Genomic DNA, 20,414 nt, shown 5'->3' with positions numbered 1-20,414 from the left:
CTTTACCTGAAGTTGGAGCTTGAAAAACCATTACCTTCTACATTAAATAGGTTTCCTGTAGCATATTTTACCCTTTGCATGTGATAGGAGTCTAATCATTTCATATGAAGAAGTACTTGAATTATCCCATTTCTAAAAGCAAATAAAATCTTTAAATAGCTAGCATTTTTGTTTCATTTAAAGTAAACATTTTGACAATGGGTTAGGAGACAGAAAGGCTGAATTTTGATTCTACTTTGACTAATGTTACATAGGTTCATATTGAACAGTGTTGCATAGATTTGACCAGTGTTGCATAGATGCAACTTTTTGGTCAAACTTACTGATTTCTTCATCTTTAAATCCAGTTAATACCATCAGAATTGAAAGTAACTTTAGAGGGTATCTAATGAGATCCTTCCCCATGTAGGATTCTTTGCCATATGGGTATCCAGTCATTAACTGTTTGAATACTCAAAGTGGCAGAGAGATCACTGTCACAAGCTTATCTGCTTATTAGACAGTTAACTTATTAGACCTGTTAACTTCTTTGTGGCCTTGAAATGAAATTTGCCACTTTATAACCCCTAACAAGCTACCTACCTACCCAATTACTTAGAGAGGTTCTATGTTATAGTTAAATCCTTCTTATGGATGACCTTGTTACAGTTACTAAGGAATAAATCACTATAGTTACATTTAAACATTTTGATTTTTTTGAGAAGACTTTCTAAAACTCAAGTTCTGTGAAAAAAGGCTTGTGTTCCCAATTTTTAAAAGCCTGCGTGCTGCAGCAGTTAGTAAAGGACCCAATTCAGTGTAATGCCTAGCAGCTCAATGGGAGGGAGACAGTCTGGAAGGATTCATGCTTGCTGCCAAGAGAAGCACTGACTGCAGAAAGAGCATTCTGGGATTTCCATAGACTGGAGTCATCACACAGGAATAGTGTCACAAAATCCACTTGGTGTATGGGGTGTTAGAACTTTCTGTTTGTGTCCTTCTTAACATGTTTGCTTCTGCCTAGGATATTTTGACGCAACTAGAAGCGCTTCGATTAGAAAATAAGCAACTTTCTGAGACCTTGGTGAATATGGAATCTGGTCCAATAGGGGTATGTAAATAAAAACTTGTATTTACTTTCCAAAGTTTTAAAATAGCTATGTGGAATCATCTGACAGTAAATAGGGAGGAAAGTAATGTAAATAGCATTTTACACTTAATTTTTTTAATAATAAGAAAATATTAACAATAGTGAAAATGGAAAATATTTTTCATCCTTGCATAGAGATTTTGCATATGCTATGATGCAAAAAGCACACAGTTCTCAGTATAAGCCCTTTCATATTATGTATAAAAAGTCATCCTACAATGAATGCTTCATTGGAGATTTCATTGGTGTGGGCATGCTTTGGATGGATGCAGATTCACTAAAGATATAAATGGTCTTCATGAGTTGCATTCTTTAGGTATCCTTCCAGCAGCAGTTACCCTGCCTGCCTTTGGTCCTATACTTGCAGTCTTTCCATTGTAGTAGAAACTTCTCATGGTTACTCTCTGCTGGTAGGGCCTACAGAAGCCAGGGTTATCACTTGCCTCAGTGAGCCATCAGAGAGGATTTCAGCCCTATTCCACAGTATGCTTTAAAAATCAGAATTAGTTAAATCCTTTCTTTCTATAAGATATCTCATCACTGGCTGTAGAAATTTCTTTCAACTCTTGTAAAATTGCTTATTTATTCTGATCTTGACCTTTTCTTGTGTCAGTCAATCCACAAGCATTTAAGTTTATACTGTGTGTCAGGCATTGTGCTGGGAGCTGAGGATTTAAAGATAACAATAAATCCCAGTCCTAATGAGCTGATACCGTATAGGAGGAAACAACATTTACATATAAGTATACAAATAACATATAGGTATACAAAATATATACAAATAAATAAAAGATAGTTGGAGGGGGATCACTTAACAGTAGCTAGAGCCATCAGAAGAGAACTATTATAGGAGCTGGTATTTAAATTGGGCTTTTAAGGAAACTAGGAATTCTAAGAGATACAGAGAGCTGCCATTCCAGACTTGGCAAAGCACCTGTGCCAAGGTGTGGAGATGAGAGATGGAATGTTATGTGGAAGGAACAGTAAGAAGGCTAGTTAGGGTGACCTGATTGCTAAAGGAATCCATGTATAATAAGCCTAGAAAGGCACGGTATCCTAGATTCATTTTATGGATGAAGAAACTGAGACTTAGGGAGGTGGTGCTTTGGCCAGGATTACATAACTAGTAAGTGTCTAAGGTGACACTTGAACCTAGGTCTTCCTGATTCCAGGTCCAGCACTCTGTCTACTTGTCTATGCTGCCTCTCACAGGTTGGAGCCACATTATGAAGGGCTTTAGTACCAAACAGAATAATTTGTGTTTGATCTTAGAGGTAAACAGGGAGCCATTGGAGTCTGAGCAGCAGAGTCACGTGGTCATTGTGGAACATCCGTGTTGGCCAGCTGTTGGGAGTGACAAGGCCTAAACTAGAATAATGAGCATGCAAGTGGAGAAAAGCATTTTGCTTAATCTTTGTTCTCTAAAGTAACTGGTAGTGGCCGTTTTACCTGCAGCAGGAGCTTGGAGTGATGATCTAGTCTGGGGCAGTATGGTTCAGTGGACATAGTATGGGATCAGAACTTGGAAGACCTGGGTTCTCATCTGGCCTCTGACATTCTTTCACTGTATCACATCAGACAAATCATTTTATTTCTGCATAGCTTTTTTTCTTTGTTTATAAAATTTTGGATTTAGATGGTCATGCAGGCTCCCAGTTTCTGTATTCTATAAATCGATTGTATCGGTGCTAAGATGGGATGAAGGGGGAATAATTACTCTAAATCATTCAAGTAGTATAGGTTTCCCTTTGTTAGGAATACAACATAGTATAAAATGATTAAAGCTATAAATCTTGTCAGAAAGAAGTGTTAGAAAATGCTGTCTTTCTGTCAACTTTCAACCTTCAGACACACACACACATAAAGTTAAATTGGTGAGGTCAAGTCAATCATTCATTAAGCACCTACTGTGTGTGTCAGACACGCTGCTAAGAGCTGGGTATACAAAGAGAGACAAAAAGCTATCCCTGCCACTTATAGGCAGCTCTGCACAAACAAGAAGGGCGTGGGATGACCGGAGAGGCCTTCAGAGGGCACTGGCACTGGCACTGGCACTAGAGGTGTGCGAGGGAGTCAGGGAACAGCTTCTTGTTGAGTTTTAGCTGGGGCTTGAAGGAAGCCGGGGAAGTTGGGATAAGGAGTTGAGAGAGAGAATTTCATCTGTTGGAGACAGCCCATGGAAACGAAGACTCGGAAGATGGAGAGAGTCTTGTACGAGGATCAGCCAGTAGGCCAGTGCCAGTGGATCACAGTTCATGGGATGGTGGGTGTAAGGTGTGAGAAGGTTAGAAAGGTGCTTAGTTGTGAAGGGCCTTTGAACACCAAGTAGAGGGGTCTTATATTTGGTCCTGGAAGTGATAGGCAACCACTGGAGTTCATTGTTTAGAGGGGCGACATGGTCATTCCTGCAGTTTGACAGCTTAGTGGAGGATGGATTGGAGTGGGGAAAGACTTGAGGAAAGGAGACTAACCAGAAATCTATTGAAGTGTTTAAGGTGTGATAAAGGCCTACACCAGATTGTTGACCGTGTCAGAGAAGTGGGAGGGAGGGGTGTATATTAGAGATGTTACAAAAGTAGGATTGGTAGGACTTGGCAACTGATTGGAATGAAAAGTAGAGAACAATATCTACAATGCAAGCCTGGGTGACTGGGAGGATAATGTACAATTACTCCAAAGTAATAGGAAAGTTAGAGAGAATGGTAAATTGGCTCAGTTTTGAACGTAATGTGTTTAGGATGTTCGGGGAGCCTCAGTTCAAGATGTCTACTAGACAACTGGAAGTGTAAGACTGGAGGTTAAGAGAGAGGTTAGGGCTGGAGAAGTAGATCTTACCTTGTTAGAATTATCTGCCTATAACTGATCATTGAATACTTAGGAGCTGATGAGATTCTCAAGTGAAATAGCATAGAGGGAGAAGAGAAGAGGGCTGAGGACTGAACGCTGTAAGACATCCCTGGTTAGGAGGTGGGACCCGGATGAACATTCAGTGTCAAAAACTGCAGAAAGCTCAAGAAGGATCATTTTGCATGACAGACTGAAGTTACTTGAGATCGTTGTGTATATAATCAAATGTAGAACTTTGATGGAGGAGAGAGTCCTAAAATTCCCCAAACGAGTTACAGTTAACTTTCCTATTACAGCTAGATGTCAGCCCCCTATCTAGTAGATGTTTTTCTTTCAGAATTTGTTTCATATGGCCAACTTGATGAAATACATTGAGTGAATCATTTATCATGGAGGCTTGTCATCATTAGCATATGCAGGTGGTTCACAGGTAGATTTTTAAAGTTCACAGGCATCAAAGAAAACGAAAAGCATTTTTGTTATGATTAATTTTCCATCTGCTCATAGTTAGACTCCAGAAGATCACTGTGCACCTTTGAAATGTAATTCTAGTTCAAAAAATAGAAAATACCAAAGTAAAACCCACAATAAAATGAAGTTACCAAATAGGGACTACCCTAATTTAACATGGTATTTATGAACTGAAAATATTCAGTCCTTTTGCAGGGGAATGAGAGAGAAGAGGGAAGCTATACCTGGCTCATACTCAGAAATCATTAGGAAACTTCCTAACCACAGTATCTAGAGTTCAAGAACAATGAAATTTGTAGTCACAGGAGTAATGTGTCACTTGATTACATGTAGAAAGGGTAGACCTTGGGGTGGCTAGGTGGCACAATGAATAGAACACCGGCCCTGGAGTCAGGAGGACCTGAGTTCAAATGCAGCCTCTGACACTTAGCACTTACTAGCCATGTGACCTTGGGCAAGTTACTTAACCCCAATTGCCCTGCCTTCCCCTTCCAAAAAGGAAAAAAAAAAGGGTAAGCATCAAACTAATGTAGGAATTTTAAAAGTCATAGTGTATACAAAGATCTTCCCTGTAAAAATAGAATTCCTTCAGAAATATCTCATTTTTTCCAAAGAAAAGAACTTTGGGTACATTCTTTCTAGAATAAGGAGCTTAACTCAGCCCTTCAGAGTGTCCATAGATCTAGTACCTTGGTCTCTTTCTTGAAAAATAAAATAACTCTTTAGCTCCTGTTTTCCCAACTGCACAATTTCTGCTTCTCATCATTTAGCTTCCTTTCATCTCAATTCTATTTAAGTACAGACTTTATAGATTTCCTTCAGGCATATATAGGGCCACTGACCTCCCATAGGAATTTTCTGTGAGCATGGGAATATTATGAGAATAGCATTATAGTGGCTATTGAAATAAATCTTCTTGTACTTGAGGTATTCTTCATCTAGTCATAGTTTAGGTGTATGAAGTGTGTTATAGGTTATAGAAAGTATTTTTACAGGTGTCTAGGTGGTGTAGTGAATAGAGTGCCAGCCCTGGAGTCAGAAGGACCTGAGTTCAAATTCGGCCTCAGACATTTAACACACACACACACACACACTCACACACACACTCACACACACACACACACACACACACACACACACACACCCTAGCAGTGTGACCTTGGGCAAGTCACAACCCCAGTTACCCTACCTTCCCCCCTCCAAAAAGCAAAGAAGGAAGGAAGGAAGGAAGGAAGGAAGGAAGGAAGGAAGGAAGGAAAGGAAGGAAGGAAGGAAGGAAAGAAAGTAATTTTACATGTGTCATCACATTTAAATTCCTGAATGTAAGGGACAATTTCCACAGTTAAAAAGCTAGGTTTTTTTTCCCCCTGAAATGTCTTTTAGTTTTTAATTTTTTTATTTATTTGTTTGTTTATTTTTTTAAATTAAATTTTATGTTTATTTTTAGTTTACATCATTCATTTCCATAAGATTTTGAGTTACAAATTTTCTACCTATCTTTCCCCTACCCACCACCCCAAAACAGCGATCCCACTGTATACCCCCTTCCCCAATCTGTTCTCTTCTATGTCCTCCTCCATCCCCCCTCCGACTTGCCAGTAGGGCAAGATGGATCTCTATACCCCAGTGCCTGTATATCTTATTTCCCAGTTTCATGTAAAAAAAAAATCATCATAAAATATTTTTTTAAACATTTGATTTTAAAACTTTGAATTCCAGATTCTTTCCCTTCCTCCCTCATCACCCACCCTTACTGGGAAGATAGGCAATTCAATATAGGTTGTACATGTGTAGCTATGCAAAACATTTCCATAGTGGATATATTGAGAAAGATTGACCATATTTCCCTCCATCCTATCCCGACCCCACTTGTTCTATTCTCTACTTTGACCCTGTCCCTTTTCAAAAGTGTGTCCTTCCAACTTCCCTCCCCCCCAGCCTGCTCTCCCTTCCATCATCCCCCCTCTCATCCCCTTTCCCCCTACTCTCCTGTAGGGCGAGATACCCTATTTAGTGTATATGTCAATCCCTCCCTAAGCCAAATTCAATGTGAGTAAGGTTGACAAATTCCCTTTTGCCTTCCTGTTCTTTCCCTCCATTGTAACAGTTTTCCCTTGCCTCTTCTATATGGGATAATTTACCCCATTCTTTCTCCCCCCATCTCCTCTCATTATATTCCTCTCTCACTTCTCAATTTCACCTGTTAAGTATCATCCCTATGTATTCAACTGGTCCTGTGCCCTCTGTCTATGTATACCTGTACACATATGTATACACACTCACATATGTATTCATATGCCCATATACCCTCCTATATAAACATATGTATGTATGTATACATATATATATATACATTTATATTCCCTTCAACTGTTCTCATACTGAGAAAAGTTTCATAAGTTACAATTACTGTTTTTTCATGTAAGAATATAAATAGTTCAACTTTGATAAGTTCCTTATGATTTCTTTTCCCTGTTTACCTTCTCATGCTTCTCTTGCTTCTTGTATCTGAATGTCAAATTTTCTATTCAACTCTGGTTTTTTCTGTCTTTTAGTTTTTTTTTTCCTTTCCTTTTCCTTTTTTTTTTTTTTTAAAGCAATCAGGGTTAAGCAACTTGCTCAAGGTTACATGGCCAGTTATTTCTGGGCGTGATGCTAAGTATCTGAGCCTGGATTTGATCCCAGGTCATCCCGACTCTAGGGCCAGTGCTCTTACTCACTGAGCCACCTGGCCGCCCCTGTCTTTTAGTTTTTAAAAGGGTTATAATAGAACCCTAAAATAAAGCATTAGAATTATTCATACAAATTCTAAGAAGGGTTTTCCCAGTCATAATAATGCAATTCCTTCCTACCTTCCCCTCCACAATTTCTTTGACTTTAGAGGGGGGGAGGGCAGGGCAATGGGTTTAAGTGACTTGCCCAAGGTCTCATGGCTAGTAAGTGCTAAGTGTCTGAGGTTGGATTTGAACTTAGGTCCTGGCTCCAGGGCTGGTGCTCTATTCATTGTGCCACCTAGCCACCCCATTTAAATTTTTTAAAGTAAGAATTTGTTTTCTCTCCCATCTCCTCCCTGCCTCTAGGAGGAAAAACAAAATGAAACCCTTGTAACAAAATGTATAGTTTAGCAAAATAAATTCCCACATTGGCCAACTCCAAAAATTTACGCCTAGAAACAAATTGTTAGCACTCTCCTCAAATATCAAAAGTACAAATTAAAAATGATTGTTACCTGTGTCCTTTTATTAGGAGATGGAAATTCCTCTAAAAGAAATCCAAGATAGTTTCATCGAGGCAATTAATAATTTAGCAACTGAAAACCAACAGCTAAAGAGGGAGCTGATAGAGATCAAGTCTAGTCTGGAAGGCTCTGCTCACGTGAGCCAAGATAACTATGAGCATGTTTTTAATGAGACACACGGAATGTTGCCTGAGCTCAAGAATTCAGAGTACAGGTAAAGTAATTTTTAAAAAAGTTTTCTTTAAAAGAAATCCCCTCAAAATAGATTTTAAAATTGCATTTTAGCAACAATTATTTTAGTTTCAGGAGTTTAATTTGCACTAAAACGCATCTTTTCATTCTATTCTGCAATATATAGAAAACTTATTTTTATGTTAAAATTAAGTTATATAGCCCATTAACTATTTGGAAATTTTGTAGCACTGCTGTGCTTTTTAATAAAGCATATCATGATTGATGGTGACATCTACAGTATTCCACAGTGTAGGGTTCACAGCGATTAATTGAACTGTCAGCCAGCCATTTCCATTTTCTCTTCCCCTGGTCTCCCTTCCCAAATCCATTGCTTTCCCCATGAGAAGCAGGCTTTTTATAGAAAACCTGTGCCTCTGGCTAATTCATTGTAAGCTACCACTGTAAGAAAACATGTATCTGATGGAAAAACTCCTAATTTCATTTCTGCTTTACAGAAATAATGATAATACCCAGTGTGAATTGCTACACTTTTTATAAATTATAGTCTAATTGGGTGATTTGTTAGGTTTTAAAAAATGGTCCCACTAAAGTTTTATTAGAAAAGAGCAAAATTGCTGTAATGTCCAATTGTGTTTTTTAATCCAGGAGAACACATGAATTGCAGCATAGTCAGCATGAAGAAACTGAAAAACTGCAGAAGCACTACCAAGGCGAGCTGGGAGCTCTTAGCCTCCCACATCTGTCTGTCGGAATGAACCCTGTGTCCAGTGCACTTATTGGATTGAGTCCCCAGATCAGCAGTTACAACTCTGCCTTCTCATTGACCTCTGACCTCTTTATGCCTATGGCAAGAGATGTAAATGAGGACAGCTTTTCCAATTCTGTCTCAGAGTCAGATGTTGCAATAAATCATCAAGAAGAGTTTTTATCTTTGGTATGGAAGCTTTCCACAAACTTTCTACTGAAAGATGGAAACTGATATAGTCGAGGTGTAGTTAAGTGATCTCTAGCTATTAAAGTGCTATAGTTTTAAATACATTTGAATTGCTTGCTTGGAACAAATGGCCTTTTATTAAGGTTTCTGAAGCAAAGAACATAGAATGCTTTTATGTTTTATGTATTGAAGTATTGATCAATAGAGGGGCAAAATAAAAGGCAAACTTTTAAAAACAAAGTACTAGTTCCTGAAAGTGATTCAAACGATTTTTCTCTGTCAGATTTTAGGAGGTAGAGAGAAGTTGCTGGGCCTAGAATTTCAAGAATGGGTTTAAGTAAAAAGCCATTGAGCACCTGATAATAATAATAATAGTAGGATTAATAATAATAATGATAAAAGTAATAATAGTAATAACAGCTAGTATTAGTATAATATTTTCAAGTTTGCCAAACACTTTACGTCTCTTATCTTGGTTTAGTTTTACAACCATTAGATGAGGGGGCACTACAGGTATTATTTTCCCTCTTTAATAGATGAGGAAACTAAGGTCTAAGCAGAAGGTAGAAAGGAAGAAGAGAGAAAAGAAGACTCACATAGGGATTAGCAAAAGCTTTAGTCTCTAACATCTGTCTAACATGCCATCCATGGCACTAGTGCCAAGGTTTAACTACCCTTAATGCAGAATTCATCATTCCATCTATTTCACAGAATCTAAGTTGAGAATCCAAACCCTATCTGAACAAGAATCCCTTTAAAGTATCCCTAATGAGTTACCATGTAGCCCTCACTTGAAGATTCATGAGAGGAATCTCATTCACTGCCAAGGTGATCTGTTCTGCTTTGGGACTGTATCAGATGTTATGGACATTTCTTTTTTATTATCATTAATAACTGTTATTGATAATATAACTTACATTAATTTAGTGCTTTAAGGTTTTACAAAAGCATTTTATGTACATTATCTGATTTGATTCTCACAACAACCCTATAAGGTAAGTGCTATTAATATTCCTGTATCACAGATGAGGAAATTGAGACTCAGAGATGCTAGGTGACTTGCACAGGGTCAAACAGCTAGTAAGTATCCAAAGTGCAATCTGAACCCAGGTCTTCCCAATTTCAAGTCCAGTCCTTATCTATACCATACAACTAAACTGCCATGTTGAGCTAAAATCTGCTACTCCTCTCAAACTTGTTCCTAGATGCTCCTGGCTACTTTCTCTGGGACCAAGTAAAACTCGTCTGATCTTTCTACCTGACAGTTTTTCCCTTAGCTGCTTTAAGTTAGCCGTCATGTACCTTTAGCAGCCTCAAGTCTTTTCCAACATAAACATCATTCTTCCAACTAACCTTTGTATGAAGTCGTTTTAGATCGTATCATCAGATTGTTCCTCCTTCTCCTAATGTATTTCATTTTGCCAGTAGCCTTCCTAAAATGTGGCTTCCCAATGGAACACAGTGTCCCAAATGTGGTCAGGGTAGGGAGAGCATCGTTAAGATTGGTGTTTCCCTGGTTTGGGATAGTATACTCCTGTTATTACGGCATAGCTGATTTTTTACATGGCTACCGACATTTGAGGGGAAAAAAAATAACATTGCAGAAACTATGGCTTGGTGATATTTGAGACAAGTCGGTGTACTTCTTGTCACCCATTTGTCCTTTTGCCTCCTTTTGTTCCAGGTTAATGACTTAATTGACAATCAAAAGACCATACCTTAGAAATGTAAAATTCATAGTATAATCATCACGATTTTTTTTAAAGCAGTTGGGGTTAAGTAACTTGCTCAAGGTTACATGGCTAGATTTTTCATGTGGGTGTTAAGTATCTGAGGCCGGAACCAATCCTGGGTTCTCCTGACTCTGGGGCCGGCTCTCTTACTCACTGTGCCACCTAGCTGCCTCTCATTATAATTTTTAATGTGTTGGAAAGTCCCTGGATTTATCCCCTTTTGGTTTTCAAAAGAGGGCATGTGATGTTTTGTGGAGTTGTATTTTGAAGGAGGAAAAATTGGCGTAAGGTTTGTTTTTCTCTTTTTACTATGGATCTGTGATTTCAGCATTGTTGACAGTTTCCAGTGTGGACAACTCCCTCTATGGATGCAGATTGACAACCTAACTTATTTGTAATTTACTATTAGAGAGATACTCTCAGGGAGACTGAGTGATCACACAGCTAGTATATGGGAGAGGCAGGCATCTAACCCAGATTGTTCTGATTCTCAGGCCCTCTCTAGTCCCTACTTCTGGCTGTTTTTCATTTTGTCTAATCTGTGTTTTACAGTTTGTAGAATTTTTGTACTTTTAAATGAAGATAACTGTTATTCTTCTTTTGAGGGTTTGAAAGGGCAGTAGCCATAAAATACACTCCTGATGGGAAACAACGTGAATTGTGTAAGCAGATTGTTCAGCTAAATCTTTTGAAGTTCATTTCAGACCAATAATTTTTTGCTTCCTTAGTAACAACTGTTATCTTTCAGTGTCAGGGTAAGGAGAGCTTTGTACTGCTTTTTAGTGAAGAGACTTTTTACTGATTTCTCTTACTCTTTGGATAAAAATAGAGGAATAAGTATTCCTTTAGAAAATAAACCATATAATAAGATAACTTTTTTTAAAACCTAATCTGATGAATGGGTCACACTGGGAATTCATTCCTGTATTCAAATGTTAACATTAATAATTTTGTTTCCTTTTTAGCGACCCCTGCCAACATCTCCCATTAGTTCAATAGCTACAAGATTTTTAGAAGAAGAGGAACTACGGTCTCATCATATCCTAGAACGTCTTGATGCCCACATCGCCGAGCTGAAAAGAGAGAGTGAAAGGACAGTGAGACAGTTCACAAATCCAAAGTAACTCATAATGTCAGGATCCTCCAAATACAGTGACCCCAAAGAGTTAATGTTCTCTCCATTAGAGGAGCTTCCCAAAATGTGAACAATGTATGAACATGATGGCGACTGACTGACCCAGTGAAAGCATCAGTGAAGAAGTGACCCTTCTCCTGAAAAGGATGATCCCTCCCTTGGGGCTGACAATCAGATGCTTTCTGTCTGGAGGACTTCTGATAGCGTCTCTTCACCAGGCTAGACTTCTTTGCTAGTCTTTTTCTGTCACTTGCGTATTTATTGTCATAGAGATTGTGATGCTGTCTAGGTGTTGATTCAAATGTGAATATGTCTGTGTGCTAATTTAAAATAAAGATTTTATAATGTATATTCTATTTAGGGAAATTTTTCTTTATGGAAAAAAATTTGAAAGCTAGGTATTATGGGAGTTCAAGGAAGTGACCCAGCCTAATTTTCCTGTTATTTTATATAGTCTATTTGAAGAAAATATTTGTAAAAAGGTATTTTACAAATATTTTGGCCTTGGCAAAATATTGCCTGAGCAATGATTAAGATGTTGATATAAGCAATCTTTGATGTAGGTTTTCACTGGACTGGAGTTCTGTTTTGATGTTGCAATGATTTCAGTCTCCAAAATTAGGAAATACCAAGGTTGTAGGAAACAAAAGCAAATCAAGTATCTAATCAGGTATGATTAGTGTGAGTACAGAACATCATCAATTAATAAAAATTATTTACAAAGACCTACTATATGCCAGTTTCTGTGCTAGGTGCTGAGAATATAAGTGCAAAGAATGAATTATCTACTCTACCTTATGAGCTTTCATTCTAATGGGGGAGGCAAAGAGTACATATAAAAATGTATTCAGTGTAATACAAGGTTAATAAATAAATACAAATATATGTAAATAAATACAAAGTAATTTGAAAGGGAGCACATCAGTTGGCAGGATCAGAAAAGGCTTCATGAAGAAGATGGTGCTTAAACTGTATCTTAAAAGAAGAAAGGGCTTCTGTGAGGCAGAAGTAACAAGGGAGTGCATTCCAGGCACAGAGCCCAATCATTGCAAACTCAGAGATAGGAGATGGAGAGTCCTGAATGAGGAACAGAGATAAGGGCAATTTGGCTGGCTCAGATAAGCGTGGGAAGGGGAATGTCCAATGAGGCTGGAAAAGTAGATTGGGACCAGGTTGTATAAGACTTTTTAAAAGCTAAGAAATTTAATAATCCTGTAGGCTGTAGTAAGCCTGCTGGAGCTGGTTGAGTAGGAGGGTCACATGGTCAGAACTCTGCCTAAAGAAAATTACTTTGGTAACTGTAGGAAGGACTAGGGAATAGTGAAAGATGTGAGGCAGGGAGACCCATAATTTAGGTGAGAGGTGATGAGGGCCTGAATGAAGGTGGTTATGGTGAGTAGGGAAAGGGTTAGAGGTGAGATGTGAAAATAAAGAATAGCAAGACTTGGAAACTGATTGGATTTGTGGAATAAAAAGAGAGAGAAGCCAAGGATAATGCTGAAATTACAAACCTGGGAGATTACAAAGATGGTGGTTCTTTTGGCAGAAATATGGGAGTTTGGAAGAGAGGAGGGTTTAATGAATAATAACGAATGCTGTTTAGACATGTTAAGTTTAAGGGACATCTAATTAGGAATGTCTAATAGACAATTGGCAATGAGGGACTAAAGTTCAGGATAGACTTTGGAGTTGGGTATATATAGATCTGGGAGTCATGCAGAGACCCATGAGATCTGATAGGGTTACTGAGAGACAGTATAGAGCCAGGGGTTTTCTTAAGAGAAACAGAAAGAGAGAGAGAGAAAGAGTTATAGAGCCTTTTGACTGGTGAAGCTGATGGACCCATATTCAGAATGATATTTTTAAATGCATAAAATAAAATACATAGGATTGCAAAGGAAACCAATTATATTGGAAAGAAAATACAAAGTTGTTTTTTTTTTAAGTTAATTGACACACCCTCCCACTGCCCTCCCACCCTAGGTCAAGGACTCTTGAGAGGAAGAAGAGGGCCTAGGACAGAATCTTAGGAAAGACCCACAGTTAGGGGATGTTATTTAATATTAAATGGTGTTAAATAGAAGAAGTAAACATATGTAGATGGTTTTTGCTTTATTACATAGTTTGTGAAAGATAAGATCGAAGAAGTTTCAGTGAATAGGAAAATTCCTCAAATTTGAGCTTTCAAAAAAGAAGAGATAAGCACACCTTTTCTCAAAATGTGTTTGAGAGCCTTTTGTGTTTTTATTTCTTTTATGTAGAGGAAATAATTACTGTGTATGATGCTGGTTTAAATTTAATTTGGCATGACCTGTACTGATTTATAGAGTAGTATTTACTTTTAAAAATGCTCATAAACCATTTCATAATAATATATTTTAGAATCTGGCCAGGAATCAAACTCAAACTCACTGATATATAGCTTAAAAAGTTTATTTTCTTCCATTGGGGTGGAAAATTGGGACATTTGCCTATTTCCAGTTTGACAGCACTTCTATTTTCCATTTTTTTTGTTCTCTTAATTTCATTATCAATTTTACTTTAATTTTCACCAACAAATACCAGTACTGAATATATAAATAAGAACATAAAAAATAAGGAAAATGAACAAATGAAAGAAAACAAGAGGTCATAAAAAATTATGCCTGTGTCCACAAGTTTTTATGAGCCAGTCATTAACCACAAACCAAAAGATTTGGTTGTTGGACTTTATTCTATTAGTAAACCTCCATGATTTTTCGAAGATCACTGATGGTGGGTGACTTGGCAGTCATGTTGACTAGTTCTCTAAGCACCCTGGAATGCAATTCATCCTGGCTTGGTGAATTGAATTCATTGACAGCCACTTCTTTTCCTATCTTACTGCTTTTCATCAATTTCAACTTAGTCATTTTTGTTCTTTCCTTCCTGGTCAGGAGAATGTTCTCGTTAGTAGAGAAAACAGAAGCAAGACAAAAATGAAATATTTCTTCCTTATTTAATGGGGGCATTGACCAGTGAACCCCATCTGGACAGGATTTACAATATGCTCTGCTACAATGTCTGCAGGGAGGCTCGGTAAGCCTGCTGTGCAGGTATCCCCTAAATCTCTCTGCTTACTATGTGATAATGAAAAACCACTTTATTTCCTGCTGAGACAGAACTGAATGTCTATACAAATGGGACAAACAGTTGAACTCTTCTCTTTGCTGGTAGCTTTCAAGTGAGGACAGGAAAGAAATGCTAAGAACTTCCAGGTGGGCGGGGTGGGGGGGAAGTAGCAGTGGTTGTTGTGAGCACCCCCACACAGCTGCCATGTGGTTGTGAACACATGGCCAATCTATTTCTGTGGAGTTGTAGACTATCCTGATCTTAGGTGAATGAGTATCATAGACAAAATGAACCTAGTTATGAATTTAGGAGCTTCTAAAAGGTAGGAGTGCAATCAAAGATGCCCTTCAGCCAAAAGGGCCAGTAGTATCAGTAGCCATGTTCATGGAGGGGTCAGCCCTGAGGAATGACCTCCTTAGCACAGCCCAGCAGTGAACTGACCTGGCAGCTGAGATCCTGGTACCTGAAAGCAAGGCAGTGACTCATCCATTGGCTATGCCACATTGAGAATTGAGCTTTGGGTGGGGGCGGATTTTTTTTTTTTTGCAATCACTTTTAAGTTTGAGCCTGCTCTCTCTAGGAACTGATATGATAGAGCAACCCCCCCCCCCCCCACTTTAGGATGTTGTACTTTAATCTTTGCTCTACCTTCTCAGTAAATATCCTTTTGTAAAATCTAATTGATCAATTAGAAGTGGGGAGATACTAAGTGGTCAGATGATATTAGGGGGAACACAGCAGATGAAAACTTGTGAGAGAAAGCATTTGAGAACTCCCAACTCTGGGGAGGGAGGCATTTACCCTGGGGGGGGGGGGGTGGGATAAGCAGTAGCCATTCCCTAGGGACTCAATCTAATAATCTGATCCAGGATTGGGAGAGTAAACCCCAGCCCAGATGTTACTTTTAATAATAACTGAAATTTGTTCAGTACTTTAAGGTTTACAAAGCACTTTACATACATTAATTATCTCAGCTGGTTCTCACAACAACCCTGGAGATAGCTATAGAGCCATGGTTATCTTCATTTTGCCAATGGAAAAACAAACTCAGAAACTGAGAAACTCGTTACTGAAGGCTGCTGAAAATTAGAGGTCAATGGACTGGGTGACAACCTCTGAGCCTAGAGACTCCAGTTTAGCAAGCATTCTTTCTCTGCTTTTTCAGGTCCCTCCCAGACATAACTCATCCTTCATGTCACATTTCTCCCATTTCCCTGCTTCATTTAGAGGTGAAATAAGTTACAAGTACACTTGCTAGGATATTTACATCTAGCTCTTTTTTGGGGTAGGAAAACCTCTTTCCTGGTGTAAACAATCAGTCTCTCACCATGAATTTTGGACTAGTGGAACCTCACAGAATATGTATACCAAAAGGGTGCTGCCACATCATTGGAGGTGGGACTGAACTGTAGGGTTTCTGATTTCCACTTGATCCTTGAATATCCATTAACAAACATTTTCTAGCCTTGCCCCTCTCCCATGTGAAACTCACTTCTAGCACCTTGTAATGTGAACCAGAACCGCCGATTTGCTGATCAGGCTAATAATACCTGTTTATGGTCACACAGCTTATAAATGTCAGGGGTGAGAATCAAACTCAGGTTTCTCCCCATTTAAAGTATAGCATTTTTTCCACTGCAACACATGGTCTCCCATCTCTCTCTTTCTGTTTCATCTCATTATCATTGATGTTTTCATCCTAAGAAACAGTTCTTGAATTTTTTGGATCTTCTAGACATAGTTTGTACAAATTCCGTTTTTGTTGTCATCACCAAATAGGTCTTTTCTTTATTTTTTTGGAGGCAATCAGGGTTAAGCGTCTTGTCCAGGGTCACACAACTAGTAGGTGTGTGAGGCCATATTTGAACTGGGGTCCTCGTGACTCCAGACCTGGAGCTCTATTCGCTGTGCCACCTAGCTACTTCCAAATAGGTCTTTTTCTGAACCTATGGACTCCTGGTATTCTCCCAGGACTACACTAGAAAAACTAATGATTTTTGCTGTTTTTTCCATTCTGTTTGAGGCAGTAAAGGAAAGAATGCTAGCATGGAAGCCATGGAAACCTTAGTTCTAATACTGCCTTTCAAGTTTACTAACTCTGATACAAGGCAATTTCTTTTATTTTTCTGAAACCCAATTTCCTCTTCCTCAGGAACATGAGAATTAGAATATTTCAACAAAATTCCTCTCTACATTGTTTTTAAAAAGGCACGCTCCAAACTGCTGTGTATATGTTGGGTTTTATAATTGTTATTGATCATAGTTCAGTGGTGTCCAATTCAAAAAGAAATGGATCTCTGTGGGTCACATATTGACTTAGAAAACCACAAACTAACATTAGCTATATTGCATTGGGTCTTTATTTATTTTCTTAAATAGTTCCCAATTACATTTTAATCTGGTTCACCTGTACTCTGCCATTTGTGGTCGTGGGACTAGAGGCCTGCCAGTGAGTTTAACACCTCTGCCAACCACCTAATTCTAGTGATCTGTAACTGAGGCTTAGAAAGGTTATGACTTGATCAGGGTCATTCAGCTAGTAAGGATTAAAGATGGGATTTGAAGTCTTTCAAATCAAACTCTTTCAAGACTCCAAGTCGAATCCTTTTAACCATTACAATCACAACTACAGCTGCTACTTCATTAGAGGTCCTGCCTCCCTGCTTCATGGTCTTCAAAATATTTCAAAACCCAGCTTCAAAATCTTGCACTTAAAAAAAAGAACAAAACTATCTTTGACTGTCAAAAAATATCAGAAAAACAAGAGCCTCCCAAGCAAATAAACCCCAAGCTTCTCCCACAAGGGGTGCTGATAACACATAGCTATTAGGACTCTGTTTATTTATGCCGAATATTAATAGAACAGTCTGTCACCATAATTCTGTCAGCACCATCAAGTGGTTTTCTTCTTACTCCAGTATCTCCCATGGAATAAGACATTCTTCCCAGATGGTGGGAGCCCCTGCCAACTGTTGAATTGTTGAATAGTTCTCCTTTTTCAACAGCATGGGAGAGAGGGACGAGGGCAATGGCTGACCTGATTCTCATTATTACATAACTGAATAGGGAGAATTCTTGTGTTTGCTTGTTCCCTGATTATGTCCTTTTCTGTAAAAATGACATCACTTAAAAAGTTCCCTATCTAAAATAAACTCACATCCACAAATATTCACAAAACATCTACTCTATGTGAACACCTGTCCAAGGGCAAATACTTTTTAGATGTACTGCCAATATACCTAAGTGCATTATCACTATGGCAGGAATGTTTTGGACTGTTGGTAGAATTCGCTCTGTGACATGTGACATATGAGTGGGCTTCCAGTAATATTGTGATGACTGACAGCAAAATGAATTCATAAGCTGCTGCATATTTTCTTTTGGCATGTAGGTGACCCTGAGTTTTTGAAGTCTATGCCAGAGGAACATAAACTCTGACAGGTCCTACTAAGCTGGAAAGTGTTCAAGAATGGACCTGGTGATGGATTGTGTGTCTGTTGTTTGAGGACCAGCTGAGCTAGAGGCTTAGTTGTCCACTAAAATGTGGATGTTTTGGCCATAGTAACTCATGAAGACATGGTATAGCAAAAAGGACACTGAGCTTGGAGTCAGGAAGTCCTGTGTTCAAATCCTACCTTAGAAACTTGCTAGTTGGGTGACCTTAGGCAAATTATTTCACCTTGCTGGTCTTCACTTTCCCCATCTGTAAAATAAGCTGTTTGGATTTGATGATCCCCCAATGCTGTCACTTTGAGTTCAAAATCTATTATCTTAAGACCTTGGGGGAGTTATTATCTGAGTCAGTGGAGGAAGTACCCACACCAACGAAATCATATGCTTGAAACCAATATTAGCAAAGTATGTAGTCTATGGAGGAGGTGGCTGAATGGCTTTGTGCTGGTTTTATGTCATATTCATATGAATAAATCATATGAAATTGGAAGGGACCTTAGTGGCCATCCAGTCCAACTTCTTCATTTTACAGATGAGAAACTGAGGCCCAGAGACATGAAGTAACTTTCCTAGGGTCATGAAGTATCTGAGATGGAATTTTAACCCAGGACCTCTAACTCCAAATCTTTGTTCTTTTCCCCTACCACACTAGAATTCACTAGCTAAAGAACTTTTTGTTTTTTAAAGAAACTTTCAATCCATTGAAGTGGAAATGTAGAAATTGAGCATTGAAAATATATCCTAACACTAGCAACCAAGTTCTTCATCTCCACAAGCATAACTGAGTAAAATTGATTGAATAAAACCAGGACTATTATATAACTCTGTTTCATTCCATTGGTAATAGGAAAGAGACAGACAAAATACCTTCATCTCTAGTCTGACTAGCCATTTTATCATGAAGCAATCAACCCTTTTCTGGGAAACTAGTGCTCATTAGTCAATAAACTCATTTTTTTTAAAAGTGTACCAATAATTATAATAATAATTCACATTTATATAGTCCTTACTAGCTGTGAAGTACTTTTTATAAATTATCTTGAAAAGCCATAAATAATCTAATGCTTGTAGTATTATCTATACAGGCAAAATATCAAGGGCTAGAGAAGTGAATCTTAAGTAGTAGATGACCCGAAGTCACACAACTGGTAAATTGTAAAGCTAAGACTCAGATTCAGACCACTTGACAGGCTTTCAGTGGTTTTTCCCTTATGCCAGGGGTTCATAATCTTTCTTGCTTCATGGTCCCCTTTAGCAGTCCAGTGAAGCCTATGGACCCCTTCTGAAAATTTAAGTTAGAGATTAATGAAAATAAATATGTAATTTTTTCCCATCTAAGTTTATAGATTCTTTGAAATCTAACCTCCTAAGGGTAAGACCAGGAAAGGCTTCCTCTGCCAAAGGTGATGCTTGAAAAGGGTCTTGAAGAAAACTAGGAACTTTAAAGAGTGGAGTTGATGAGGGGACAGCCAGGGCAAAATCATGGAGATGGGAAATGCTTAGGTCAACAGATTGGATTTCTTTCTCTGAAAATGGCTATTCATATCCTTTGACCATTTATCAATTGGAGGAGGGAACTTAATCTTATAAATTTGAATCTGTTCCCTATATAACTTGGAAAAAGGAGGCTTTTATTTTAAAAAAATCTTACTGCAAAGATTTTCCCCAGTTACCTGCTTCCCTTCTAATTTGAACTGCATTCATTTTGTTTATGCAAAGATTTTTAAATTCAAATAATCAAAATTATTCACACTTCTTCTGTGATCCTCTCTCTCCTTTGTTTGCTCATTAACTCTTCTGCTATCCATAGAGAGTTTGTGATGTCGCCCTTTACGTCTGAGACAAGGACCTATTTGTTTCTCACCTTGATATATGATGTTGGCCTCTACCTCATGTTTAGCAGATTGCTTTTGAGTTTTCCTAACTCGGTCTTGTTGTTTCAGTCATTTCAGTCATGTCCAACTCCGGTGACCCCATTTGGGGTTTTCTTGGCAAAGATAATGCAATTTTCTTCTCTGGCCCATTTAGCAGATGAGGAAACTGAGGTAAACAGGGTTAAATTACTTGCTCAGGGTCACGTAGCTAGTAAGTGTCTGAGGCCGCATTTGAACTTGGGTCTTCCTGGTGCTCTGTGCACTAGCTGCCAGTAGTTCCCTCCCTCCCTCCCCCCGCCCCAGCAGTTCTTGTCA

General features: G+C 38.4%; 1 protein-coding gene across 7 annotated transcripts in view; it reads left to right on the top strand.

Moving 5' to 3' along the window:
- CEP63 (centrosomal protein 63) overlaps nucleotides 1-12,031 on the top strand; it is a 55,840-nt gene extending 43,809 nt beyond the window's left edge. For 5 of the 7 annotated variants that reach the window (XM_069108702.1, XM_069108701.1, XM_069108699.1 and 2 more), the window contains 4 exons: nucleotides 1,004-1,090; nucleotides 7,694-7,899; nucleotides 8,526-8,814; nucleotides 11,513-12,031. In XM_069108702.1, the coding sequence (XP_068964803.1) occupies nucleotides 1,004-1,090; nucleotides 7,694-7,899; nucleotides 8,526-8,814; nucleotides 11,513-11,671 (741 nt within the window). In that variant the 3' untranslated portion in view covers nucleotides 11,672-12,031. The remainder of the gene's footprint in view (nucleotides 1-1,003; nucleotides 1,091-7,693; nucleotides 7,900-8,525; nucleotides 8,815-11,512) is intronic. The other 2 variants (XM_069108704.1, XM_069108705.1) reach the window with 2 other exon arrangements.
- Nucleotides 12,032-20,414: the final 8,383 nt, after the last annotated feature.

This window comes from Petaurus breviceps, unplaced genomic scaffold, assembly GCF_028583685.1.
Source record: "Petaurus breviceps papuanus isolate PSGF00001 unplaced genomic scaffold, PetGlider_PUasm1.0 90424, whole genome shotgun sequence".
NCBI classification, from domain to species: domain Eukaryota; kingdom Metazoa; phylum Chordata; class Mammalia; order Diprotodontia; family Petauridae; genus Petaurus; species Petaurus breviceps.
Note: the sequence above shows the minus strand (reverse complement) of the source record. Positions and strands in the feature narration are given on the sequence as shown.